The 27,651-nt window shown below is 54.5% G+C and overlaps 1 protein-coding gene across 3 annotated transcripts; it reads left to right on the top strand.

The window, feature by feature from the left end:
- The first annotated feature begins 468 nt into the window (after positions 1-468).
- LOC126009564 (ficolin-2-like) lies at positions 469-27,498 on the top strand. Of its 3 annotated transcripts, none has more exons than XM_049774074.1 (9): positions 469-594; positions 23,581-23,694; positions 24,269-24,322; positions 24,564-24,599; positions 25,226-25,258; positions 25,663-25,790; positions 26,076-26,205; positions 26,434-26,568; positions 27,222-27,498. In XM_049774074.1, exons 1-9 carry the CDS (start codon positions 516-518, stop codon positions 27,467-27,469), a joined length of 957 nt encoding a protein of 318 aa, XP_049630031.1. In that variant the 5' UTR covers positions 469-515; the 3' UTR covers positions 27,470-27,498. The 3 variants fall into 3 exon arrangements, with proteins under 3 accessions (XP_049630031.1, XP_049630030.1, XP_049630029.1); XM_049774073.1 differs by lacking the exon at positions 23,581-23,694 and adding an exon at positions 988-1,101; XM_049774072.1 differs by lacking the exon at positions 469-594 and adding an exon at positions 23,120-23,211.
- Positions 27,499-27,651: the final 153 nt, after the last annotated feature.

The raw sequence follows: 27,651 nt of genomic DNA, 5'->3' as shown, positions 1-27,651 counted from the left end.
CAATGCTCAGAATGGTTCCTCCTGGATCTGGACTCAGAAATCACCCCTGGCAGGCTGGGGAACCATATGGGTGCAAGGAATCGAGCCAGGTTCCTTCCGGGTCAGCCTCATGCAAGGCAAATGCCCTACCACTGTGCTATCACTCCAGGGGGGGGGGGCCCTCTGCCATCTTTATTGAACAGGTTCAATTCACCTGGGAGGAGGGGCAGACATCTTTGACAGTCAGAAGGGTCTTTCTCATGATAAGCCTAAATGGGTCATTGGGTCTCAAACCCCTGGGTGAGGGGAAGAGGGAGCTAGGGAAGACATAGTCTTTGTTTTGGGTAGTAAAGGGTTAGATCTCTGTCTATAGCAACATCTGTGTATAGCAACAGGTGACCAAGAGGGAGGTGGGGCTCACACAGTGAGGGTGGAGCACGGTACTATATAGAGGGCTGGTGCTGCAGCAGGCAGGAAGCACCCCCCAATTCAGAATCAGAAGATCCTGGGACATCAGCTAGTAGCCAGCCGAGAGGATGTGTCTGGGCAGGATGGTCGGGCTGGGCGTTATGCTACTGTTGGTCCCTGGCATTTTGGGCACTGATAATTGTCCAGGTGAGCTGGGCAGATGATGAGAGGAAGGGCAAGAGGGACAGCTACTGTGGACAGCTCCTGCACCCCTCATTCTGGATAACCTGGAGCAACAAAGGATATGCTTTGAGGCAACAACAGAATCCAGCTCTGAGCTCCCAGTGCCAGTCCCCTGAGAGTCTCAGGGTCACCCTCAGCCTCTCCTCCTCAGAAGCCTGAGAACAGACTCCACAGGGGCTACCTGAGGACCCAGGACACTATCTGGAAAATTGGGCTTAGAGCAGGGTCTGCTCTCACCTGCCTGGTTGAACTCTATCCCCAGCCCTACAGCAGACCCAAGGAACTGGGGCTGAAGACAGGGAACTGACCAGGAGGCCAAGAGGGGTCTGAAGGCGCTATCTCACTGTCTTTCTGCAGAGGTCAAGGTGCTGGGGGTGGGCAGCGAAGACAAGCTCGCCATCCTTCGAGGCTGCCCAGGACTGCCAGGAGCCCCTGGAGCCAAGGGAGAGGCAGGGGCTGCTGGAGTGAGAGGTAGGTGGGACCACCCAATTCTTCTGCTCTGCCTGCTGCCAGGACCTGAGGCCAAGGGGGTTAAATAGAGAGGGTGTGTGTCCCGCCCCCCCCCCAACAGAGTTAGGGTGGTTGGGGAATCCAGCCCTGAGGTCCCAGTGCCAGTCATTGATCAGCTTGGGTGCAGATGGGGACAGGATCTTCCACATCAGTCTCCCCACAGGGAATTCTGGGGTGTTCAGGAAGAACCAGAAGGGAGCCCAGGAGATGGGGGCCCTGTTCTATGTTCCGGAGGAGGGCTGAGCCAGTCTGCACCCTGGAGTCAGGACCCCTGGCAGTAGCTGGACTTCAGTCCTCTCCCACCAGATGCCAGCATACAGCAGCATAAGCACAAGCACACAGCAGATCCAGAGAAGCCCTGGGAAAAATCAGTCTAGGACCCAGCCCCAGGGAAAGAGGGGGTTAAACACCCCAGCAGAGCCCCAAGGGCAAAAAGACAATCACAGCCAAGCCCCAGGGATGAGCAAACACCCTAGGGGATCAGAAGCCCCAGCAAAGCTCCAGAGCAGCGGTCCTCAAACTTTTTAAACAGGAGGCCAGTTCACTGTCCTTCAGACTGTTGGAGGGCCAGATTATAGTAAAAACAAAAATTATGAACAAATTTCTATGCACACTGCATATATCTTATTTAGAAGTGAAGAAACAAAATGGGAATAAATACAACATCTCAGCTGGGCCCAGGGGAAGTCAGACAACTCCAGCCAGGTCACAAGGGGTATTAGACACCCCAGAGGAGGTCAGACCAAAACCCCAGCTGAGCTCAAGAATGCACCTTGGTGTTTGCAGGGGAACGAGGCCCCTCTGGAATTCCTGGGAAGGCAGGACCTCCTGGACCCAAAGGTAAGAAAAGGGGTGCTATGAGGACCCCAGATTAGGTCTGGATGGAGGGGAGTGGGTATCCCAGGGGCCTCTCACCAGAGCCCACCCTTATGTGAGGACCCGAATCAGTTAGTCCAGCCCAGCACACAGGGCTTCTTCCTTGGAGAACCAGATGAGGCCGGGCCACAACACTTGGGTCCTGAAATGCACCATGGGCCTGAGGCCCCTGAGTGCAGCAGCCTTCAGCTGGCCCTTTTCTTCCTGCAGGACCCCCAGGAGAGAAGGGAGAGCCAGGGGAGAAAGGTGAGCCATGGCCAGACAGGGGTGGGCTGGATGGGGAGGGGGATGGGGACCAGTTGTTACATTAATTCAGGGCAGGGACAAGCATCCTGGGCTAGCGGGTGAGGAGGCCCCTTAGCACTTTACTCCTGGCTAGACCCTGAACTCGGCCCGACTCGGCCCCCATCTGTCCTGAGTTCCACTTTCTGGGAGTAAGAGCTCATGCAGGGCTGAGCTGGGCTGACACATCACACCCATCATGCCCAGAGATGACATGTTCCCACCCATCAAGAGGTCCCTCTGTCTCTCTCCAGACCAGGAGACTGGGAAAGTTCCCACTGTGGAGATTCCTCTCTGAATGGACAAAGTCCCATGTGCTTTCCAGACCCCTACATCATCCCGAACTCCCCCACAGTCACAGTGATGGGCCTGTCCCAGATAGGCCCTGTGAACAGCTGTCCCCTCTGCAGGGGCACTGGAGGATGTGGGCCTGGACATCCACTCAGAGCCTCAGTTTTCGAGGAACCAATAAGGCCAAGGCACACAGAGAACCTGGCTAGAGGGTGCTGGGTGAGGGCACAGAAATCTGAAGGTACCCTGCTGTTGGCTGAGGGGAGGCCTAATGACAGTAACAGTGCCCGTTATATTCCCCACAGGAGATTCCTGGGATGCCGAGCAGTGTGACACAGGTAGGTGGGGCCACAGCAGTCAGTGGCCCTAGGTGTCAGTGCCTGAGGGGTGGGGATCCGGAGTCTGTCTGTCTGTCTGGTCTAGATTGGAGATGCCAGTGACCTGTCTTCCCAATGAGACTGGCCAGAGGTTACCCCCACCTGAGTCCAGCTGCCCAGGGTATCCTATTCAGGTTCAACCTGAGTTCACTTTTCTAGGGTACCCTCAGGGGTCCATCCTTGGTACACCCCAGGTATACCCACCATCCCTAGCATCCAGGATTCACTCCCAGAGTCTATACCCCAGGTCCACCATCCCAAGGTCTTCCTAGGCTTCCACCAAGGTCCATCCCCAGGATCCACTCAGAATCCACCCTGCACTCCCTATGCCCTTGCCATCCTTCCCTGTCCAGGCCCACGGAGTTGCCACCAGCTGCTGTCCCGGGGCCATGTTCTCAATGGCTGGCACAACATCTTTCTGCCTGACTGCCAGCGTGTGGAGGTGCTGTGTGACATGGACACGGATGGCGGAGGCTGGACTGTGAGTAGCAGCAGGATGAGGTGGGCCTGGGCTGGACACAGGGAAGGGTGCATGGCCTCCAAGTCCTGCTCACTGTAGGAGCCGCATCCCTGGCCTCAAGCCAGGATAATCAGAAATGTGGTAGGGGAGCCCAAGACCCACATGGGAGAGGCACTGAGAGGCCTACTGCCCCTTGTGGCCATGGGTGTCATTGTCCTGTCTGACCCCAGGCCCAGTGTCTCCCAATCCCCTGATCTCCTGTGGCCCCCTGGGGTTCGGGACCCTTTTCTGTGCCCCCAGGTTTTTCAGCGCCGCAGCGATGGCTCGGTGGACTTCTACCGGGACTGGGAGTCCTACCGTCGTGGCTTTGGCAGCCGGCTGGGCGAATTCTGGCTGGGCAATGAGAACTTGCATGCGCTCACCTCCCAGGGTAGGCATCACACCCCATCTTCTCACCAGTCATAGGGGAGGCTCAGGGGCTCCCGCACCCAACATGGTGCAGCTGTCCTGACACTCAGCAACACCACATCCTGTTACCTACCCTGGCCACAGCCCAGAAGCTGGTGTTTGGGTGACTTTTGTCCCCATCCTCTGCCCATGAATCTGCAGTGATCCCTTACCGGCCAGATCTGGGGTGACCCATGACCCCCTTCCCACAGGCACCTGGGAGCTACGAGTGGACCTGGTTGATTTTGAGGGCAACCGCCAGTTTGCCCACTATGCGTCATTCAAGATAGGCAGCGAGAGTGAGCAGTACCCACTGCTGCTGGGGGACTTCGTGGGGGGGCACCGCAGGTAAGGGCCACAGCCCAGAAACCAGGCAGGGGGCTCCTGGCTCTGTGCCCCTCCCAGGCTGCTCCGGATGTACTTCTCCCTCTATCCTGAAGGGGAGCTAGCAGTCATGCACCTGGGAGGTCCCTTGCCCAGCAGAGGCTGTGGCTCATCTGAGTAGTGGGGTGATAGCCCTGAGGTGCCCTCAGTAGGCACTGAAAGCCACATTTCTCTGGGCTCACAGTTGATCCCTGATGCCACTCAGTATGACCCTGTGGATACCTGGCCACAGAGGTTGGCTGTGACATCGTTGCGCTTGGCCTGCTTTTGCCTGTTGACCCAAAATATAGGGTTTGGTCTGTTAGTAATGACTGTTGTGTCTGAATTGGGGTGCCCAGAAATGCCCTGCTCTTACTGCCACCATGGTCAGAAGGGGATCTGCACCCCATTCTGTAGATGGGGACACTGGGCAGGCCTATCTGAGCTGAGTACTGAGGAGGGGCCTCAGGACAAATGTGGGGTCCTGCAGTCCTGGAGACTTGGATAGGGCCTGAGCCTGTGTTTTCCCTCAATGCTGTCCTTCCTGACTCTCAAGGCCTTATCTGTACAATTGGGGATAGGTCAGAGGTGACTGGCTGGGTGGGGGAGAACCTGCAAGAAATCCCCATCTCTGCAGGTGACTCCCTCAGTTTGCACAAGGGCCATAAATTCTCCACCAAAGACAGAGACAATGATAACGACAATACCAGCTGTGCTGTATCGTACCAAGGCGCCTGGTGGTACGAGGCATGCCATCTGTCCAATCTCAATGGCCGCTACCTGGGTGGCAACCATGGCAGCTATGCCAACGGCATCAACTGGAGTACGGGGAAGGGCTACAACTACAGCTATAAGATATCGGAGATGAAGCTGCGTCCTGTCTAGGAGCTGTGTGGCCCGTGGTGTCTAATGATGCTCCACCTCATCTAGAGGTTCTGATGTCTCCTCACCCCTCTCCCAGTCCAGTATGATTCTGCTTGTCATCAGAACCCATAGCCTGGCAGCTCAGAGCATTTTTCTACTGTATCCCAGTGGGAGTGCTGTCTCCTGCTTGTCAAATCCCCCTTGGCTCCCCCAAGCTCTGTCCTTCACACCATGTTATAAAAGTGTTTGCTGCCTGCTGTGTCTACTCTGGTGGTGTATCTGGGCATGTGGGTGTCCCAAGGTGATGTGAACTCTCTTTTAGCCTTCTAGGAGGCCCCATATCTAATGACAGAAACCCAGCATGGTCTTGTGTTCTTGCACATTTTCAGATTTCATGACTGGACAGTGATAAGCCCAGTGGCATAGTAGATCTATTATGCATGGGTTGGGGTCTACTCGCAGCACTCCACAGACCTGGTCCGCCTCTTTGGTCCTCATGCAGGTGGGAGGACATTACTCTCAAGGCCTTTGGTCACAAGCATTGCCTCCTTGTGACTGTGCTGGGGTGAGGAAAACACCCTCTAGGCTGTAGTGGAAGCAACTGTGGTTTGCCCTGTTTCCTGGAACCCCTTTTTCTGCTCAGGTTCTGTCTGCTGCAGTCCCTCTTGAAACCCTCCCTGCTCTCCTCCTGCTCCCTCCCAGCCAGAAATTCCTCACAGTTGCATTGAGAATCAGGGATCTTTCTAAGGAGAAATGGCACAGTAGAAACCCCAAAGCCTCAGAAAATGCCCGGAGCCTGACTAGCCTGTGACTTGGGGTCCAAAGCCAATTCACTTGAATGCGTCAAGTTCAAGGTTAGGCTTGATTTCGGTGGCCTTTCCTTTCCTGGAAAGAAACAGGGGCACAGATGGCTAGGGTGTACCCTGCACCTATTAGTCCTGCCCTAGCTCATTGTTCTGAATCCCGGGGAGCCAGGTATGAACATCCCAGTCTGGAGTGCACCCCTTCGTGCATCTGCATCTGAGGGAGCAGCTGGCTTCATGTGGAAGGAGTGGGATCAAGAAAAACTTATTCATGGAGCCCCACTTTGTTTAAAATTAAATGTCTCCTTTTATAGTTTGACAGCTCTGTCCTGGGGTCCTGTGGTACAGGTGGGCTTGTGTGTGTGTGTGTGTGTGTGTGTGTGTGTGTGTGTGCATTTGTGTGTGTGTGTGTAAGGGGAAGGGCAGGGAGTAGATAAATTCCTAATACTGATATTAGAGTAGACTTTTAACAGAGGCTGCTGTATGGGGGGGACTGGGGATTAGGGAAGAGTGTATTCACCTCTTGGGGTGCAGGGATGTCTTGCATGTGCCCGGATCCACCCCCTGAATCACATGCCCCCATCCCCACTTCCCCTGGTGGGGATTGGAGCAGGAGTATCTCTGGATGCTCTGAGGGTCTCTGCTGGTCAGGTCTAAGCAGCACAGTGCCCTCCTTCTCCTGCCCAAGTTGGCAGAGCCAACCCTGAGACACCCCCACCTCACCCTACCCCCAGTGCGCTCAAAAAGCCCAAACATGCAAACCTGGATGTAGGAAGGGAAGAGACCAGCCCAGTGTGTGATCCTGCCTCCCTTCTTCTGGCAAAGGAAGCCAGAACCCATTCAGTAGTTCAAAAGTTCAAGAACTCTGATATGACTGATGACACTGCAGGAAGTGCGGAGTCAAGCGGGGGTGGGGGGATATCTGCCCGTCATTTCCCATGTAGAGGGCAAAGGGGAGAGTTTGAGACCTTATTGAGTCCAGTACTGAGAAGGTGGGTGCCAGGCCTGTGTGGGCTCTTGCTGGCCAGAACAGATCAGAATGTGGGGATAGTGGGATTCATCTCCAGAAGTCCAGTCCTTATGCACTACAGCCCCCCTGTTCCCACCCTCATCTGTCCTGGACAAGGAAGCATCTCCCATGGTATGCCTGGGGGAACTGGCCCCAGACAGTGTTTTGGAAGGAGAGGAGGGGAGAGGAGAGAAGGCAAAGGTTGGGTGCTAGACTCAGATTTCAGAACCAGCAACAGTACCACAAACCCTGACACTTAAAATCCCTCCTCTTTCTCCTTTATCCCATGTTTACTCTATTTTTATTATTTGGGGAGAGGGGGTTGAGTCAACCTGGCCATGCTCTGGGCTGAATCCTGGCCCCTGGCACTCTCCACCCCTTTTGTGGGAGGACTTTGGTGGGGAGCACCTTAGCGTGGAGTTCTTGGTGCAAAACCAGCCTTTATCTGCTTTCAGAACACTGAGTGGCTAGACTGGACACCCCATCCACAAGCACAGCTCTGAAGACCCCCGTGCCTGCCTATCACCCTGCTCAACATCCTCATACCTCCCTTGCACTCTCCCCTAAGAGACCCCTGGGCCTCCAACACCAAGAGAAAGAGGGAAAGGCTAGATCTGAGCATACTCAGTGCTGTCATGAGGGAACCCCAACAGACATTCTTCCTTTCTTCATTTGATATGATCTTATTTTACTTTGAGGGACTCCTCAGGGGACTTGGAAACACTTAGTGTGCTACCCGCCTAGCCTGAAATGCCAGTGCTTAGGTCCATGAGTTGCTGGGATTCAAATTGGGGTCCCACTCCTAGCAGGTATGTGGGCTCTCCTAGCCCTGGCCTTGTGGCCTGGAGGAACAGAGATAGGAGCGAGGTGAGGCTGTCCTGGGCAGAGGTCAGCATGGAAGGATAGAGGGGACTAGAAGCATGAGAAAATATCTGGGAATTCTGGGGGCATGTGGGTGAGAAATGAAACAAAACACTCCTGCCCAGAAAGGTGGAATCTTTGCTGAGGACTGGAGCATACATAGACCATTTGCTTCCAGAGAAAGGAGCAAAATTCCCAGCACAAGGATGCTAAGGCATCCCCCAACCCTGACAAAGCCAGGCTGTGTATCTGAGGGATTCAGGTCCTGGAAAGCACCTCACAGCCAGCCATGTGGATAACGGCCCATCTGGGGCCCAGTGCTGCAGGACACATCTTTTTTGTTTTGTTTTGTTTTGTGTTTGTTTTTGGGCAATACCAGGTGACGCTCAGAGGTTCCTCCTGGCTATGTGCTCAGAAATTGCTCCTGGCTTGGGGGACCATATGGGATGCCGGGGGATTGAACATCGGTCCGTCCTAGGCTAGCACGGGCAAGGCAGATACCTTTCCACTTGAGCCCTGGTGATGGGCTCCTCTGTTGATGCCCTTTATGACCCTAGGCACTGCCCTGTTCTGAGGAAGCCCTGGTGCTGGTTCCCCCTAGATGCCCTTCATGACCCTAGGCACTGCCCAGTTCTGCAGAATCCCTGGTGCTGGGCTCCCCCTGTCAATGCCCTTCATGAACCTAGGCACTTCCCAGTTGTGAGGAAGCCCTAGTGCTGGGCTCCCACCGATGATGCCCTTCAGGACCCTAGGCACTGCCCAGTTCTGAGGAAGTTCTGGTGCTGGGCTCCTCCTGTCAATGCCCTCATGACCCTAGGCACTGCACAGTTCTGCGGAATCCCTGGTGCTGGGTTTCCCCTGTCGATGCCCTTCATGACCCTAGGAACTGCCCATTTATGAGGAAGCACTGGTGCTGGGCTCCCCCTGTCCTTGCCCTTCATGATCCTTGGCACTGCCCATTTCTGAGGAAGCCCTGGTGCTGGGCTCCCCCTGTTGATACCCTTTGTGACCCCAGGTACTTCCCAGTTCTGAGGAAGCTCTTAGTATCTGCTGAATCTGTCTGCAGTGAGCCTCACCCTTCCTGCCCCTCACTCCAGAATTCCCCCATCGGACATCTCAGCCTCTCTGGTAACCCTCAGAGCACCTTTAAAGAATGAATTTCAGAAATTGCTGGAGACCTTGGGAGGCAGGTGGGTTCTGACCTGGCTTCCCAGAGCACCCTGACATGTCCTGCACTCCTGGGATTCCGCAGTCCACTCTGTCTGGGGTGTCAGAAGCTAGTGCATCCTGGGACTCTCCCTTGGCTTCTAGATAGCCAGTCTCCAGGTGTCAGCAGACACGGACGATTGGATCAGGAGAGCTGAACAGCGAGCCCCATGTCCAAGGTTACCTCAAGCCCCCCACTTCTCTTCTCATGTCCCAGGACAATAAGTGTCGCAGAGGAGAACTAGGGCACAGAGCTACTGTCCTGGATACTGCCCACCTCCTCCAGCCCCTCAGTTGCTCGAGTTTGTCCCAGTCCCCATCTGTTGCCAAAATCACAGTATCTGGAACTGCAGGTGGAGAAGCTACATCTAGGTAGAACCCAGACTGATTTCAGACCACAGAATACAGGAAAGTTAATAGGCTGCCCAGCACCTCTCCAGGGGAGGCTGTGTCTGGCCCCCCAGTCCTGGGGATCCTCTCCATGGGCATGTTCAGAAGTATAACCCAGAATGACACAGAAACAGAGCACCCCACTAAGTGGGATAAGCTAGGTGACCTGCTTTGGGCTGTGTGACCTGGGGTTGATGGCTTGATCTGAGTCTTCTGCAGTGACCCAGTGGTCCAGAATTTCCATAGAGTAAAAGGTGAAAATCTCCAGCATGGAGTTAACAATAAACCAGAGATCCCCATCTTTGTCCTTCTTCCCACGCCCCCGTCTCCCAGCAGCCCTCCTCCCAGTTTTGTGCCCAGATCAATGTCAGTTTCTGTTCCAGTTTCAGGGTCCAGGGCTGCAGGACGCTATTGTAAGTGCCATTGTAAGTGCCAATGCAGGAGGGGCTTACTTCCCTTTCTGTGGCCCCCATCTCTCCACCCCGCAATTGGGCTGGTCAACCAGCCACAAGTGTGGACATGTGGCCAGCACCCCATGGATGCACAACACTGGAGTAACCTCCACCATTTGAGGGGCCAATTTGGGCCACATTCAGTGATGCTCATGGGTTACTCCTGGCTCTGCGCTCAAGCATCACTCCTGGGGGACTCAGGGGAACCTATGGGGTTCCGGGAATCGAACTGTAGTAGGCCACATTTCTAGGCCAACGCCCTCTCTGCTTTGCAATTGCCTCAGACTCCACAACCTCCATTTCAGCATCAGAAAACACATGTCACAGCCAGAAGAATCCCCACCACAATTTTGCTAAGGGGAGAGAGCTTCAATGCTGCAGGATGTGGGCCCAGGTAAGGAAGAGGACAGAGCAAAGCCTGAATTGCAGGAGATGGAAGTGAGGGCTGCAGGCAGCTGTGGAGACCCCACATACACACCAGCTGCTGGGATGAGGTTCCAGGAGCCCAATAACCCCGTTGGATCCACCCTGTGATGCTATTCCCTAACCATCTAGCAGATGGAACTTCCTGTAGAAAAGCTATTGTGTGGGGCCTACCCCATAGAACCATGCTCCAGGGATTCTCCTAGAGCAGAAGTCTTGGAGACACCACTCCAGAATGGGAAAGGACAGCATAAAGGGGGCGCCATTCCCCCATTATCAGAGGTCACACTCAGGCCTGATTCTGGCCCTCCCTCCTCTCTCACAGAGAGCTCTGGTTGAAAGAAATAAGCCTACTTTTATGCCCCGTTGTGCTGCTCCCAAACAGTCCCAATTCACAACATTTATGTTTAACTTCTCCATGATGCCTCATTTCCTTGGCTGCCTATTTATGATATCCTGGACCCTGCCACTATAAGGGTCCAAGTTGACTACGATTGGCACTGAGAATCAAAGACTACCTCTGATAATGCAAAGCACAAAAAATTGTTTATTCAGTTAGAATGAGGTCCAAGTCTCATCCTGTTGGGCCTCAGACACTGAAGCTATGAGCAACAAGCCAGTAGCAGCTTGAAAGTTTGCTCAAACCTTCTCCTCTTCTTGGACTGTCGGGAGTTCCTGCGAGAGGGGCCAGCCATGCCCTCTGAGGAAGACTAGTCCCCAATTCTCTGCAGGGAGAAGCTGGCCTGGAAGGTCCTCCTGGGAAGACTGGCCCCATCAGCCCCCAGGGTGCTCCAGGGAAACCAGGCCCTGATGGCCTGCGGGGGATCCCTGGCCCTGTGGTGAGGAGGTTGTGGACAGGGTCATGGGGGTGATGGGCTGTGCAGGGGAGGGGGCTCACCCTATGGGGGTGGGGATTGCACTGGGAGGGGGACTCACAGCGCTTTGCTGTGTCTCAGGGTGAACAAGGCCTCCCAGGATCTCCTGGCCCTGACCCCATGCTGAGTTCAGGAATAGATGGCAACATGCAAGTGTTAGAGGAATGGGCAGAACTGGCGAGAGTGTGTGGGGGTAGGTGAGGATGGGAACAGGCGAGAGTGTGCAGCCCCTCTGGGGGTGGCCTTGGGTTTGGCTCTGCACAGTCTGATGCTTGCTTCCATGAAGGGTCTCCCAGGACTTCCTGGCCTCAAAGGAGACTCTGGCCCCAAAGGGGAAAAGGTGAGGGGGCCCCACAACAGCTGAGGTCCAGCCCCGAGGCAGTGCCGCTTCCTGTCCATTCTCCCACTGTGTTTGCTGCAGGGGTTGGAGGGTGGGGGATTTGGCTGCATCCCAGGTCCATCCTGCTGGTCCCCAGCACTCTGGTTGCAGAGTCCTGACCCTTGACCCTGACACTGTCCATGGGCTGTGGACAAGGGGTGGAACAGGCTGTGGACAAGGGGTAGCACCCACCCATCCTCTCTGGATGTGAGGGCGGCCTTCAGGAGCTCACGCAGACAAGTCCCCTGCTCCCCCCAACCTGAGGTTCCCAGAGAGTCCAGGAGTGCCAGCACATGTCTGCTGAAGACCAGTGGGCAGTACCCTGGGCACCCACACAGTGCCTCAGCTTTCTTTTCTGTCTTGAGGCCTGTTTTCCTCCTTCCCCCTCAGAGCTTCTGGCCCTATGACCACGTGGGGGACCTAAACACCCCAGGAACCCCTGCTTGTTCCCTACAGGGGCACCCAGGTTTGATCAGACTCATCAGACCTCCGGGAGAACAGGGAGAAAAGGGCAACTGGGGACTCTCAGGCCCCCAGGGCTCCTCAGGCCCCAAGGGAGAGCAGGTACGTGGGGATACAGGATGGATTGGCTGAAGAGCTGGATGGTAAGGTGCAGGGAGGCCACAGCATGGCAGGAGAGACTGTCTTTCCACCTGGCTGCCCCAGGCAATCTCCTACTGGGGCATCATATGTAAAGGAATCACTGGGACAAAGCCCTTGGACTTTGTGGGTCCTGGAAGGTCCTGCCTTGGGGGCCAGCCTGGGCTGGGTGTCACACCTACCCAAGTGAGAGCCTGGCTGAGACAGGCCAAAGGATGGTGGACATTCGCTGGTGCCCCGGTAGCTCCCCTATCCCTGACCTGTTCCCTCTCCTTCTAGGGCATTACTGGGCCATCTGGCCCCCTTGGCCCTCCAGGACCTCCTGGCATACCGGTGTGTATGTGAGGGATGGTGTGGGAGTGTAGAAGGGTGGGGATGGGATGGGGCCTGGATCCAAGCACAGCTCGGTGACAGGAAAGTGTTTGACACTGGCATTGGGAGGTTAGGGGGTACACTGGGAGATAGAGAGTACATTGGGAGATCGGGGTAAATTGGTACGTTGAAGATTGGGGTACACTGGGAGAGATGAGGTTGAGGAATCTGACCTGGGGGTCATTTATGGAGGTTCCATCTCAGGTTCCAGACCTTGGAAAGGGTTGGGCCACTTGCTCTGGGATTGGAGCTATGGAGCTGTGGACCCCTCTGTCCCATGTGGGCCTGCAGGGCCTGTCCAAGAGAAAGGAAAGAGATATCTGCTGACCCCCCTCTGCTTCCTACAGGGTCTTCCTGGGCCCAAAGGCATCAAGGGCTCCTCGGTAAGTGCCAGGGCCTGGTGGGCACAACCACAGGGTGACCCTCTCCACAAACATGGGGTGACCCTCCCCACAGCCTTGGGGTGACCCCTCCACATGGATGACCCCTCTTAAAACCCTGGGGTGACCTCTCCTCCCGGCCACAGTGTCCCATCTCTGTAACCATGTATGTCTCCTTTTCCTCTTCCTCTTTGTCCCCAGGGTCCAACTGGCCCCAAGGGTGAGGCCTTGCTGGGGGGTTGGGTGGGGCCCTCTTGGGAAGGTGAGTTGGCTCAGGGGAACACATGTGCAGGCAAGTGAGTATGCAGTGAGAACATGTGTGCATATATCACGTGTGTTTGCACACATACTGGTGCATGTGTGTATAAGTGCCTGCAAACATCTGTCACATGTTTTGCACATGTAACTGTCGTGCATCTCTCTCTTTAGTGTTTACATGCATGTCTATATGCCTACATGTATGTTTTTGTGTCATCACCATCTTGCACACATGTGCATGCTCATATGTACTCGCTCAGGCATGTCTGCATGTGTGTATGGCTGGACCATGGCAGCCTATATATGCTGGTAGAGGTCCCACTGCATGGTCCTAAGAGCCGAGCTTAGAGATGGGACCTGGGTTGGGTTAGGGTGTCTGTGGGGAGCAGAAACCATGGGAGAGAGAGAATGGACTCTGGTAAATGCACTGGTCTCCCTGCAGGGCCCTCCAGGCGAGGTCATCCAGCCACTGTCCATGCATGTATCACGCGCCAGGCAGAGCATCGATGCCAGCCAGCTGCTGGACGATGCAGAAGACGACAGCTACACCGACTATGCTGACGGCATGAAGGAGGCGTTCAGCTCACTCAACTCCCTCAAGGTGCAGATCGAGCAGATGAAGTGGCTGCTGGGCACCCAGCAGAACCCGGCCCGCAGCTGCAAGGACCTGCAACTGTGCCACCCCAACTTCCCAGATGGTAGGGGACTGCTATGGACGTGGGGGTTCCTGGGAAAGGTTGGGGCCATTGTGGTGCCCCAGACCTTCCTCTGCTCAGGGAGCCTGGGGGAGTGTTAGCTGTACCTACTCTGTCCTCTTCTCCGTGTCTGGTTGGAGATGCTGGACAGGTCCCCCACACTGCTCCCTACTATAGAGGGTCCTCTTGGGCAGCAGGCTGAGCCTCTCAGAGGAGGGGAGGCAGCCCCAGGAACTGAGAGTGTTTCTGTGGCTCTGGGGTCTTAGCCCTGCCTTGGGCTGGAGCTCCTTGTCCTCTGGCTGCCATGAGGCTGACCCCTCTCCCCATCTCTGCAGGCGAATACTGGGTGGACTCCAACCAAGGCTGTTCTGAAGACTCCTTCAAAGTCTACTGCATGGTCTAGGGTCGGGGTGCGGAACTTGGGTCATCCCAGCATCCCTCTACCTCTTTCCTCCAGAGTTCCTTGCAAGTTCCTTGCAAGCCAGCAAGGTGGGTCCCTTGGAGGAGCTTATGGGATACCCTAGGCTTTCCCCACTCCCAAGCCGGCTCAAGAGGGAGGCTTAGGGTGCAGGCTTTGAACTTCCGGCCTTTCGGCTCGGGAAGGATCTCCTTCCTTCCTGGGAGCCTGAAGTCTCTGCCAGTGTGGGTTTCGGCAGACCTCCGTTGTGCCAAAGGCCTTTTTTACACTTGGAGGAGCTTAACTGGGGGGTGGCTGTTAGTTGATTGGCTGTACTAAGGCAGTCACTGGTAATCATACCAGTCTACATGTTCCAAACCACGTGGAGGCTAGCGCCCCGTGCGCACAATATACATTAATAGTACTCCATATCCTTAAGATATGTATTTATGTATGCAGAATGTCCATTTTGTATTTTCTCTTTATCACACCTCTACAAAACTCATTTTTACTCTTTAACTCTCATCCTGAACCATCATTACCCCACATTTACCCTTTTTTAACTTCAGTACTGCACCATCCAAAATCACAGACCAACATGGTGTACTGGATTTAACACCCACCCAACTATTTTAAAAGCATAAAACAGACAAGTATTCCCTTTGAATATTTTATATCTATTTTCTTTGACAGCTATATCTCTTACTAAATATTCTCTTATATAATGACGATTTCCCCTACTTTTTTATCTTTTCTTATCTTAGTGAACTGATCAAGAAGCAATTTAGTGAAAGATTCCCTCAGTTTATCGCTTATGTCTGAACCAAGTCACGGAACTGTTGGACTTGTTCTTGCAGCCCCCATATGTACCAATAATGCCACATGGCATTATTCCTTGTTTGCATAAGCACATTAAAATGGTGAAATTCTATACATACAAATAAGTTCTTATCTAATAGAGATGGGAACACACAAAACTTATAGTGCAATTGGACCTTACACCCTGAACATTGACATAATGACCTGGCGCAGGCCTCAGAAGAATGGGCATTCTCCATTCACCCCTGAACTAGGGAAGCCACCTACGAAAACATCCAACATTGTCTATAACATCACCTGGAAGCAATCCTCTACCAGGGAAGACCCTACCATTGCTCTGAGATCAACCTACTCAAAAGAGACTTCCCTTAACACTGAGAAGACTTAACAACAACAATGTCCTGATTGCTGGACAGGGCTCTCTACATTGCCCTTTAATTGTGAGGTGAAACTAGAGGACGCTCGACACCAGCCTGACTTCAATGTAGGATATGCAGATTCCAGGATCTTTTGCCAACAACAGAGACTGTTTGAAAAATAAAACTGTATTGGCACTATAGACAAGGACTTGAATTAGACAAACTATTTTGTCAGAGCCTAGAGCTTGTCTTATGCCAGGAAACTTCAGGGGTTGGGTCTCCTTGTATTTAGGCCAAGCCTTTTCCTTTCCATGTCACCCATATTTTGGTGGGCCTATGCAAACAATAATTGCCACTCAACACCGTTTTTTACTTTGCTCCTTTGACTCTAAACCTTAAATAAAAAAAACCTACTTAAACTTTTGAGGTTAACATAAACTAATATACATATGCATGGAAATGTAAAAAATACTATGCCTTCAATGTTTAAGGAGTTACACAAATATCATGACTTTAAATTGCTTTGTGTACCACTAAGAAATGTTATAATGTATATCTGGAGACTTGAGGGACAAAGTAATTGTACATGGGTTCTGTTTTATTTCTTAATGTTCCTTGAATTTATGTTCAAAATTAAGGTGTCAGCAATGGGGAAAAAAAGTCTACTGCAACTTCACAGGAAGAGGAGCCACCTGTGTGTTCCCCGACAAGAAGTCTGAGGGGGTTAGTGTGGGTGCCCCCCCAAGACCAACACCCTGACAGCCTGGTGTCACCATCTCAGTCCCATCCTGTAGGGGCTTGGGAGTGCTGACAAGGTGGAGACACGGGCACCTCAGGGCTGGGGTGCAACTTCTGGGCTCTAGTCTGATCCCTCCCAGCACCCCTGAGACTGGGTGGTCACTGGGGCAGGGTTTCTCAAGTCAGGGATGTTGATCTGAGTGAGTGTGGGGTTTGGGGTATGAAGTGGGTGTAGAAGGGCCTGGTGCATGGGCAGGTGAACATGGACTGGGGGATGAGGGTGGATGACTGTGGGTGCAAGTGTGGCTGGGATATGAGGTGACTGTGGAGACTGGAGAGTCCTCAATAGTCTCTGCTGGCCTGGGGGCACCCAGGGCACCCTCCGAGCTGACAGACCCTCCTCTGCTCACGGTCTGGGAGTGGCCAGTTGTCATGTCCCCACTGCTCTCCAAAGCCCATCTGCATGCCTGGGACAAGGGACACAGAGCTGGCCCTGAGTACTGGATTTCTGCCCAAACCACCAGAACCACAGGCCTCGATCCTGCTTCCTCATCTTGCCTCCTCCCACACCAGCCTTAGGCCTCCCAGAGGAGGTGTCCTTCCTCATGCAGTTATTCATCCACACTCACTTGTTCATTCCACAGCTCTCCTGGCCTCAAGGTCACTCCAGGGGGAGTCCCACCTCCAAAGAGGGCCCTGACACTTCTGATGGCATGTCTTCTGAGGGAGGCACAGTGAGCTGCTCAGGGGTCCATTGGCAAGCAACATCACATCCACCCTTGCTGAGCTACACAGCACACACAGAGATGGGAGACACAGCCACACAACACATCACAAGCACACAACTATATACATATCCCATTCTAACACAGTAACACACACAATCACACACAGTCACACACTAACCCATACATAATCATACCCCTTAGACACACACACACCTATACACACACTTCACGCAGTGACACACAAAACCCACACACAGTCACACATCCCACATAGCCTGAACTCACTGAACACTCACACACTCGCACACGAACCCCTTGTCTTCCGAAGTCCCCACAATCACACTCTTGCCCCACCTGCTGGCCTTGATCTGGGGCCTGAAGTCGCCTGCCTGCCACCTGGTGCGCCAGACCTGCTGGAAGGATGGAGGGGTCTGGCAGGGCGGGCAGTGACCCTGCTCTTTCTCTCTCTGTGTGTGTCTCTCTGTCTGTCCCCCTGCTGGCTCCACTCCGCTCCGGCCCTCCCAGGCCAGAATCACTTCTTGGCCCAAAGAAACCCCAGGTTCCTGGTTCAGTGAGTTCAAGCGTGGGAAAATGGTAAGGCGGCCAAGTTCACGGCCCTCTCCTATCTTCCAGAGTAAGCTGGCGCGCTGACCCAAAGAGCGCCCGTCCACCTGGTACAGTCAGTTCAAGCATTGGGTCTGCCACCCCAGATGGGCTGCAGGGTCCCCGCTGGAATCTTCATGGCTGGGTGGACCCTTAGCTCTGGGACGCTTCCATCCCTCCTTCCTTCTCCCCAAATGGCTCAGCTGTAAGCACCCAGGGTGACTTGAGGTTTAGTGAGCACAGATGCTGTGTGAGATGCTGGCTCCCTCCTCTATGTTCTTGTTCCTGTGAGCTGTGTCTCACTTTCTTTTTTTTTTTTTTTTGGTTTTTGGGCCACACCCTGTGATGCTCAGGGGTTACTCCTGGCTATGCGCTCAGAAGTTGCTCCTGGCTTCTTGGGGGACCATATGGGACGCCGGGGGATCGAACTGCGGTCCATCCTAGGCTAGAGCAGGCAAGGCAGGCACCTTACCTCCAGCGCCACCGCCCGGCCCCTCACTTTCAATCCCTAGCACCACATAAGGTCCCCCAAGGCCAGCAGGACTGGTCCCTGCACATAGAGTAGAAATATGCCCTGAGTACCACCAGGAGTATGGGGACCAAATAGGACAACAGAGTCACACTTGGTGGCTGGTTCTGGACTAGACCTTTTCCACCTATGGGGCCAGAGAATTCCTGCTTTGAGTGATGTGTGTGTACGTGTAGTGTGTGCTGTGTGTGAGGTATGTGAGTGGTGTGTTGTACCTATATGTATATGAATGTGTTTGTATTATGTACATTTTTTGGTGTTTGGGGGCCACACCTGGCATTGCTCAGGGGTTACTCCTGGCTCTGCACTCAGGAATCACTGCTGGTGGGCTCAGGAGACCCTATGGGAAGCTGGAGATTGAACCTGGATTGGCTACATGCCTGGCCAGCACCCTCCCCACTGTGCTGGCTCCAGCTCATATATGTATTGTTGTGCCCGAGTTTAGCCTGACTCAGCAAGCAGCCAGGACACAGAAGTGGGTAGGTAGGACAGTTTATGTAATCATGATGGGCCATGGGCCTCTTAATCCATTTGACCAACGATTTTACACTGCGGGGGTATTTCTATTCTAAAGCAACATCCCAGAGAGACATGTAACACAAGATTCACTTTGAGCTGCATTGTCTATAGTTAATACAAACATTTTAGGGGGCCTAGTGATTGCCCAGTGGGGAGAGTGTTTTCCTTGCATACAATGATCCTGATTTGGTCTTGGGCAACTCATTTGGTTCCCCCAAGCCCTCTAGGGGTGACCCCTGAGTACAGAGCCAATAGCCAGGCATCTTTGGTCACAATTTCTTTCTTTCTTTCTTTCTTTCTTTCTTTCTTTCTTTCTTTCTTTCTTTCTTTCTTTCTTTCTTTCTTTCTTTCTTTCTTTCTTTCTTTCTTTCTTTCTTTCTTTCTTTCTTTCTTTCTTTCTTTCTTTCTTTCTTTCTTTCTTTCTTTCTTTCTTTCTTTCTTTCTTTCTTTCTTTCTTTCTTTCTTTCTTTCTTTCTTTCTTTCTTTCTTTCTTTCTTTCCTTCTTCTTCCTTCCTTCCTTCCTTCCTTCCTTCCTTCCTTCCTTCCTTCCTTCCTTCCTTCCTTCCTTCCTTCCTTCCTTCCTTCCTTCCTTCCTTCCTTCCTTCCTTCCTTCCTTCCTTCCTTCCTTCCTTCCTTCCTTCCTTCCTTCCTTCCTTCTTTCTTTTTTCCTCCCCTTTCTCTTTCTTTTTTTGGGGGCCATACCTGCTGGTGTTCAGGCATTACTCCTGGCTCTACACTCAGAAATCACACATGGCAGGCTCAGGCAGCTATGGGGTGCTGGGAATGGAACCCAAGTCAGCCACATGCAAGGCAAACATCCTCCCTGCTGTGCTATTGCTCAGTGGCCCTGTTGTTCAATCAGAACTTCATAAAGCACGGAGAATCTTGAAGCTGTGGCTTTAACCACAAGGCTGCTGCTTTAACAATATAATATTACAGCCATTTATAGCACATCTCAATGCAGTGACTATAACAACTGCTAATGATATGAGTGGAATATGTATGCCTACATATGGTATGCATGACTGGGGTGGTTGCATGTATGTGCATGTATGGGGACATATTATTGATGGACTGGACACAAAGATAGTCTTGGGGGACTTGAGGGAACTCAGCTCTCCCGAGCCTAGCAAAATGAGGTCAGTGCTCAGCCCCCTAATGGGGGTTCACACTGGGGACAAGGTGCCCCCACAGGGCAGTGGCAGTAGGAGAGGCTGCCCCTGGCATGCGTGTAAATGGTAATGAGGGCCCAGGACTCTGCCCTGCCTGCCGAGCCCCCTCGTTGTCCGAGGCGTGTGTGAGCGCTGGCCGGCCAGGGGATTCAAGGAGCCGCCCCTTAAATCCCCTATTCTGCAGTTTTGCACGTCCCAGGGGGCCATTGCTGGCTCCTAATGGTTGTTTAGTGCTCCTGGGGAAGGGGGTATCTGGGCTGCCATGCTGCAGCCTGCTCTAAATACGCCCTCTCCACGCTGTGTAATTGGAGCGCTGGGCCCCATAAATCCCAGGAAATCGTTGTGCCGGCTCAGTATGGCTGGCTCCTGGGCAGGAAAACCTCTCCAAGCCCTCGACCCTGCACTGACCCTCAGCTGCCCCAGCACCAGGATCTGGGGTCCAGGCAGGAGGCAGAACCAGATGCAGGGGCGTGGTTATTGGGGGTGCAATTCAAACGAGGTGCTGGTAGCTGGGGTCACATAAGGGGTGGAACTGGGGCTGAAGGGGGGTGTGATGGGACACAGATGGGACAGGTCTTTTGGGCAATGGCCAGAAACAGCCCCTCCCATCCACCTTGGACCCAGTATGGCTCTTACCTCTCTGGGCCTGGGCCAACCACCTGTACCACACCAGGCACTCGAACCCTGGTTCTAATGGCTGTCTGCTGGCCTCGTTGCCCAGTTCTTCATGTTCAGACTAGGCCCTGCTGGTCCTGGCAGGGCTGAACCGGGGCACATCTCTGTGAAGTGGGCTGGAATGGAAGAGGGGCCCATGACCCCTGACCCTCCCATCCCTTCCCAGACCAAGAAAGGCTACCAGAAGACGGTGCTGGAGCTGGACACACCCAAGGTGGAGCAGGTGCCTGTGGTCAACATCATGTTCAATGACTTCGGAGAAGCATCCCAGAAATTTGGATTCGAAGTGGGGCCGGCTTTCTTCCTGGGTTAGGAGGCACCCTCCGGCCTCCCAAGACCAACCTTGTACCTCAGCGCCGTCTGTGAGGGTCCTGAACAGTGAAGGCCCCTCGCCCTTCCCTCACTTCATCTGTGCCCTGGTCACCCTGTGCTGGGCCAGACCCCAAACCCGGAGAGAGGGAAGGGAGAGACCAGCATCCCGCCATGGGGAGCGGCTGAATCACATGACCTAGAGATCCCATGTGCCTTCTCCAGGCCCCACCTCAGGGCTCCCCCCACCGCCTCGTGGTGCCACTGAGAATTGGGTTGTGGTGGAGGTGGCTGCGCTCGGAGACCAAGTATTTTTTACTGTTTTCGTTCAATTTGAAAATGCCCGTCTCCCCAGCATTCCAAGTACTCTGAGTGTGTGCATGGGCACCCCGCCCCACCACACCCCTTCCCACACCACTGGCAGCCCGGCAGCCCTCACCCCTGCTGCCCTTTCAAGGTGCTTCTTTCTGATTCTGTGAGCCTCGGTGGGTCCGTCTCTGCATCAGAAATGCTCGGTGTCCCCCTGCTGCTTACAAGCACAGAGAGAACCAGCCCACCCAGAGGATAGGAATATGGGGCACCATCCCACCCCTGTGTGAGGTGGGGAGTTGCCTCCACAGACAGGGCCGGGTCCCTCTGGTGCTTTCCAGGGTAGGCAGGATAGAGGATGCTCAGTCCCCTCCCCTCTCCCCTGCCTCTCCCCCAAGCCTAATGGTACTCCTTCCCCTTCCCTCATTGTGGGGCCCAGGTGAGGTTCTGGGCAGGAACAGCGCTGTGCCTGCAGCTGGTCGGTGAAAATAGGTGCTCATTTGTAAGCGTCTTTGTGGTGCTATTGGCATGGATGGGCCCCTGAAGGCTACAGCCTCCGTTTCCCACCTTTATCCGGCTCCTTCAACACAAACCGGGTGTGCACAGCCATGGGGGTCTCAGCCTAGCTGGGATCTCAAGGCAGGGGTGCACGCCCACCACACAGAGGCCACAGCAGGTGGGACCCGAAGACACGTGTTCGTGGTGCTAACTCGAGTCGAAGGCTGCCTTGCGGGGGGCCTCCACTGCCTCAGCTGGGACCAACTGGGCCTCTCCTGACCCGCAGAACCTGGACTGCAGAACGAACGTGGTGCATCCTAATCTGACCAAGGGGCTCCACCTCAGGGGTCAGGAAGGTCCCAGGGTCCAGCTAGGAAGGGCCGTCCCTTTACTGTGAAAAGCTGGTTGGCCGCAGGCCCTGGGAGGGAGATGTGACCTGGCACACTGTCCTTACCTGCCCTCCTGGGTACCCCGTGGCCACCCTGCACCCCAGGAGCAGCAGAGGCCCCCAGTACCCCACCAGCATCTGTGGAGTTTCCTGAGGACCCTCCTGGGAGAGTCTGAGGCCAGGATGCTCTCCCTTGCCGTGACCTTTGCCAGAAAGCCAAGACCCAAGGACTCCCCCCATCTAGGTCATGTGGTCCTGTCCGGACCCTCCCTCAGTCCTGAGGCCCCCACTTTTCCCTCTGTTGGTCCTTCCATGCTGATGTCATTTCTACTGACGTCAGACCTATGCGTTCTCCCAGGCCCCTGGCGACGATATATTGCAATAAAATCACTTCTTATATTTGCATCAAGTCTCTTGAACCTTTTTTCTTTTGTGGAGGTGCTCAGGGCTTCCACTTTTGGAAACCCTATGTGATGCCAGATATTGAACCCAGATTGCCCACATGCAAGGCAAGTGTCCCAAGGACTGTACTATCCATTTGGCACCGGTCACTGGCATACAATCATCCGGAAGAGTCAGAGGATCCAGTTTCTGAGCTTGGGGTCTTCCTGAAGAAGAAAGGGTGGCTGTGATTACTTGCTGTAATCCAACCATGGGAGAATGGGTCTGAAGAAGTGTTGCCTTGAGAATGAATATATATATATGTATACATATATGAATGAATATATATATATAAATTTTATTTAGTTATTTATTGATTGGCTGTTGGGCCACACCCAGCAATGCTCAGAATGGTTCCTCCTGGATCTGGACTCAGAAATCACCCCTGGCAGACTGGGGGACCATATGGGTGCCAGGAATTGAGCCAGGTTCCTTCCGGGTCAGCCCCAAGCAAGGCAAATGCCCTACATCATTCCAGGGGGGCCCCCCTCTGCCATCTTTATTGACCAGGTTAAATTCACCTGTGACATCACCTGGGAAGACATCTTTGACAGTCAGAAGGGCCTTCCTCATGATAATCCTAAATGGGTCTTTGTGTCTCAAACCCCTGGGTGAGGGGAAGAGGAAGCTAGGGCAGACAAGAGTCTTTGTTTTGGGTAGTGCAAGTTTGATCTCTGTCTATAGCAACATCTGTGTATAGCAACAGGTGACCAAGAGGGAGGTGGGGCTCACACAGTGAGGGTGGAGCATGGTACTATATAGAGGGCTGGCGCTGCAGCAGGCAGGAAGCACCCCCCAATTCAGAGTCAAGATCCTGGGACATCAGCTGGTAGCCAACCAAAAGGATGTGTCTGGGCAGGATGGTCGGGCTGGGCGTTATGCTACTGTTGGTCCCTGGCATTTTGGGCACTGATAATTGTCCAGGTAAGCTAGGCGGATGATGAGGGGAAGGGCAAGAGGGACAGCTACAGTGGACAGCTCCTGCAATCCTCATTCTGGATAACCTGGAACAGCAAAAGATATGCTTTGAGGCAACAAGCTAGGTCCCCTGAGAGTCTCAGGGTCACCCCCAGCCTCTCCTCCTCAGAAGTCTGAGAACAGACTCCACAGGGGCTACCTGAGGACCCAGGACATCATCTGAAAAACTGGGCTTAGAGCAGGGTCTGCTCTCACCTGCCTGGTTGAACTCTATCCCCAGCCCTACAGCAGACCCAAGGAACTGGGGCTGAAGACAGGGAACTGACCAGCAGGCCAAGAGGGGTCTGAAGGCTCTATCTCACTGTCTTTCTGCAGAGGTCAAGGTGCTGGGGGTGGGCAGCGAAGACAAGCTCGCCATTCTTCGAGGCTGCCCAGGACTGCCAGGAGCCCCTGGACCCAAGGGAGAGGCAGGGGCCGCTGGAGCGAGAGGTAGGTGGGACCACCCAATTCTTCTGCTCTGCCTGCTACCAGGACTGAGGCCAAGGGGATCAATCCAGCCCTAAACTCCCAGTGCCAGACATTGACCAGCTTGGGTGCAGATGGGGGACGGGATCTTCCACCTCAGAGTATCCCCACAGGGAGTTCTGGGGTGTTCAGGAAGAACCAGAAGGGAGCCCAGGAGATGGGGGCCCTGCTCCATGTTCCAGGGGAGGGCTGAACCCTGGGCTGCACCGTGAAGTCAGGATCCCTGGCAGTAGCTGGACTCCAGTTCTCCGCCACCAGATGCCAGGCACACAGCAGATCCAGCGAAGCCCTGGGAAAAATCAGTCTAGGACCCAGCCCCAGGGAAAGAGGGGGTTAAACATCCCCAGAAACCCAGTCCCAGGGAAGAGCAAACACCCTAGGGGATCAGAAGCCCCAGCAAAGTTCCTGGGGGTCAGACACCTCAGCTGAGCCCAGGGGAAGTCAGGCACCTCCAGCCAGGTGACAAGGGGTATCAGCCACCCCAGGGGAGGTCAGACCAGACCCCAGCTGAGCTCAAAATGCACCTTGGTGTTTTCAGGGGAACGAGGCCCCTCTGGAGCCCCCGGGAAGGCAGGACCCCCTGGACCCAAAGGTAAGAAAAGGGGTGCTCTGACAACCCCAGATTAGATCTGGATGGAGGGGAGTGGGGATTCCAGGGATTTCTTCCCAGAGCCCACCCTTATGTGAGGACCTGCATCAGCTCAGCCCAGCACACAGGGCTTCTTCCTTGGAGAACCAGATAGGGCCGGGTCCCCACACTTGGGTCCTGACTGCAGCATGGGCCTGAGGCCCCTGAGCACAGCAGCCTTCAGCTGACCCTTTTCCTCCTGCAGGACCCCCAGGAGAGAAGGGAGAGCCTGGGGAGAAAGGTGAGCCATGATCAGACAGGGCTGGCTGGATGGGGAGGGGGATGGAGACCAGCTGGGACATTAACTGGGGGGCAGGGATAAGCATCCTGGGCTAGAGAGTGAGGAGGCCCCTTAGCAATTCTGGCTAGATCCTGAAAAGAGGTCCAGCTTGACCCCAACTGTCCTGAGTCCCACCTTCTGAATGTGCTTCTGGGAGCAGGAGCTCATGTAGGGCTGAGCTGGGCTGACACATCACACCCACCATGCCCAGGGATGACATGTCCACACCCATCAAGAGGACCTTCTGTCTCCAGACCAGGAGACCGGGAAAGTTCCTACTTTGGGGACTCCGATATGAATGGACAAAGTCCCATGTGCTTCCCAGACCCCTTTAACCCCCGCACAGTCGCAGTGAAGGGCCTGTCCTAGATAGGTCCTGTGAACAGCTGTCCCCTCTGCAGGGGCACTGGAGGATGTGGGCCTGGACATCCACTTAGAGCCTCAGTTTTCGAGGAACCAATAAGGCCAAGGCACACAGAGAACCCGGCTAGAGGGTGCTGGGTGAGGGCACAGAAATCTGAAGGTACCCTGCTGTTGGCTGAGGGGAGGCCTAATGACAGTAACAGTGCCCGTTATATCTCCCACAGGAGATTCCTGGGATGCCGAGCAGTGTGACACAGGTAGGTGGGGCCACAGCAGCCAGTGGCCCTAGGTGTCAGGGCCTGAGGGGTGAGGATTCGGAGTCTGTCTGTCTGTCTGTCTGTCTGTCTGGTCTAGATTGGAGATGCCAGTGACCTGTCCTCCCAATGAGACTGGCCAGAGGTTACCCCCACCTGAGTCCAGCTGCCCAGGGTATCCTATTCAGGTTCAACCTGAGTTCACTTTCCTAGGTTACCCTCAGGGGTCCATCCTTGGTACACCCCAGGTACACCCACCATCCCTAGCATCTAGGGTTCACTCCCAGGATCTACACCCCAGGTCCACCATCCCAAGGTCTTCCTAGGCTTCCACCAAGGTCCATCCCCAGGATCCACTCAGAATCCACCCTGCACTCCCTATGCCCTTGCCATCCTTCCCTGTCCAGGCCCACGGAGTTGCCACCAGCTGCTGTCCCGGGGCCATGTTCTCAATGGCTGGCACAACATCTTTCTGCCTGACTGCCAGCGTGTGGAGGTGCTGTGTGACATGGACACGGATGGCGGAGGCTGGACTGTGAGTAGCAGCAGGATGAGGTGGGCCTGTGCTGGACACAGGGAAGGGTGCATGGCCTCCAAGTCCTGCTCACTGTAGGAGCCGCATCCCTGGCCTCAAGCCAGGATAATCAGAAATGTGGTAGGGGGAGCCCAAGACCCACATGGGAGAGGCACTGAGAGGCCTACTGCCCCCACCCTTGTGGCCATGGGTGTCATTGTCCTGTCTGACCCCAGGCCCAGTGTCTCCTAATCCCCTGATCTCCTGTGGCCCCCTGGGGTTCGGGATCCTTTTCTGTGCCCCCAGGTTTTCCAGCGCCGCAGCGATGGCTCCGTGGACTTCTACCGGGACTGGGAATCCTATCGCCGTGGCTTTGGCAGCCGGCTGGGCGAATTCTGGCTGGGCAATGAGAACTTGCATGCGCTCACCTCCCAGGGTAGGCATCACACCCCATCATCTTCCCAATCATAGGGTGGCTCAGGGGCTCCCGCCCCCAACATAGTACATCTGTCCTGAGACTCCTCATCACCACGTCCTATTACCTACCCTGGTCACAGCCCAGAAGCTGGTGTTTGGGTGACTTTTGTCCCCATCCTCTGCCCATGAATCTGCAGTGATCCCTTACTGGCCAGATCTGGGGTGACCCATGACCCCCTTCCCACAGGCACCTGGGAGCTACGAGTGGACCTGGTTGATTTTGAGGGCAACCGCCAGTTTGCCCACTATGCATCATTCAAGATAGGCAGCGAGAGTGAGCAGTACCCACTGCTGCTGGGGGACTTCGTGGGGGGCACCGCAGGTAAGGGCCACAGCCCAGAAACCAGGCAGGGGGCTCCTGGCTCTGTGCCCCTCCCAGGCTGCTCCGGATGTACTTCTCCCTCTATCCTGAAGGGGAGCTAGCGAGTCATGCACCTGGGAGGTCCCTTGCCCAGCAGAGGTTGTGACTCATCTGAGTAGTGGGGTGATAGCCCTGAGGTGCCCTCAGTAGGCACTGAAAGCCACATTTCTCTGGGCTCACAGTTGACCCCTGATGCCACTCAGAATGACCCTGTGGATACCTGGCCACAGAGGTTGGCTGTGACATCGTTGCACTTGGCCTGCTTTTGCGTGTTGACCCAAAATATAGGGTCTGGTCTGTTAGTAATGACTGTTGTGTCTGAATTGGGGTGCCCGGAAATGCCCTGCTCTTACTGCCACCATGGTCAGAAGGGGATCTGCACCCCATTCTGTAGATAGGGACACTGGGCAGGCCTATCTGAGCTGAGTACTGAGGAGGGGCCTCAGAACAGATGTGGGGTCCTGCAGTCCTGGAGCCTTAGATAGGGCCTGAGCTTGTGTTTTCCCTCAATGCTGTCCTTCCTGACTCTCAAGGCCTTATCTGTACAATTGGGGATAGGTTGGAGGTGACTGGCTGGGTGGGGGAGAACCTGCAAGAAATCCCTATCTCTGCAGGTGACTCCCTCAGTGTGCACAAGGGCCATAAATTCTCCACCAAAGACAGAGACAATGATAACTACAATGCCAACTGTGCTGTATCGTACCAAGGCGCCTGGTGGTACTACGAGTGCCATGTGTCCAACCTCAATGGCCGCTACCTGGGCGGCAACCATGGCAGCTATGCCAACGGCATCAACTGGCATACGGGGAAGGGCTACAACTACAGCTATAAGATATCAGAGATGAAGGTACGACCTGTTTAGGGGTTGTGCAGCCCTACGTGTCCAATGATGCCCTGCCCTGTCTAGGGTGCCTGATATCACCCCACTGCACCCAGTCAAAAATGATGTTGAATTTGAGCCTCTTCCTCCCACATCCCAGTGGGGAGTACTGTTCCCTTAGTCCCATCACCTCTGACCTCCCTACATGTCATAGCCCCCCTTGC

This window comes from Suncus etruscus, chromosome 5 (genome assembly GCF_024139225.1).
Source record: "Suncus etruscus isolate mSunEtr1 chromosome 5, mSunEtr1.pri.cur, whole genome shotgun sequence".
NCBI classification, from domain to species: Eukaryota; Metazoa; Chordata; class Mammalia; order Eulipotyphla; family Soricidae; genus Suncus; species Suncus etruscus.
This window is presented reverse-complemented; position numbering and strand designations above follow the sequence as displayed.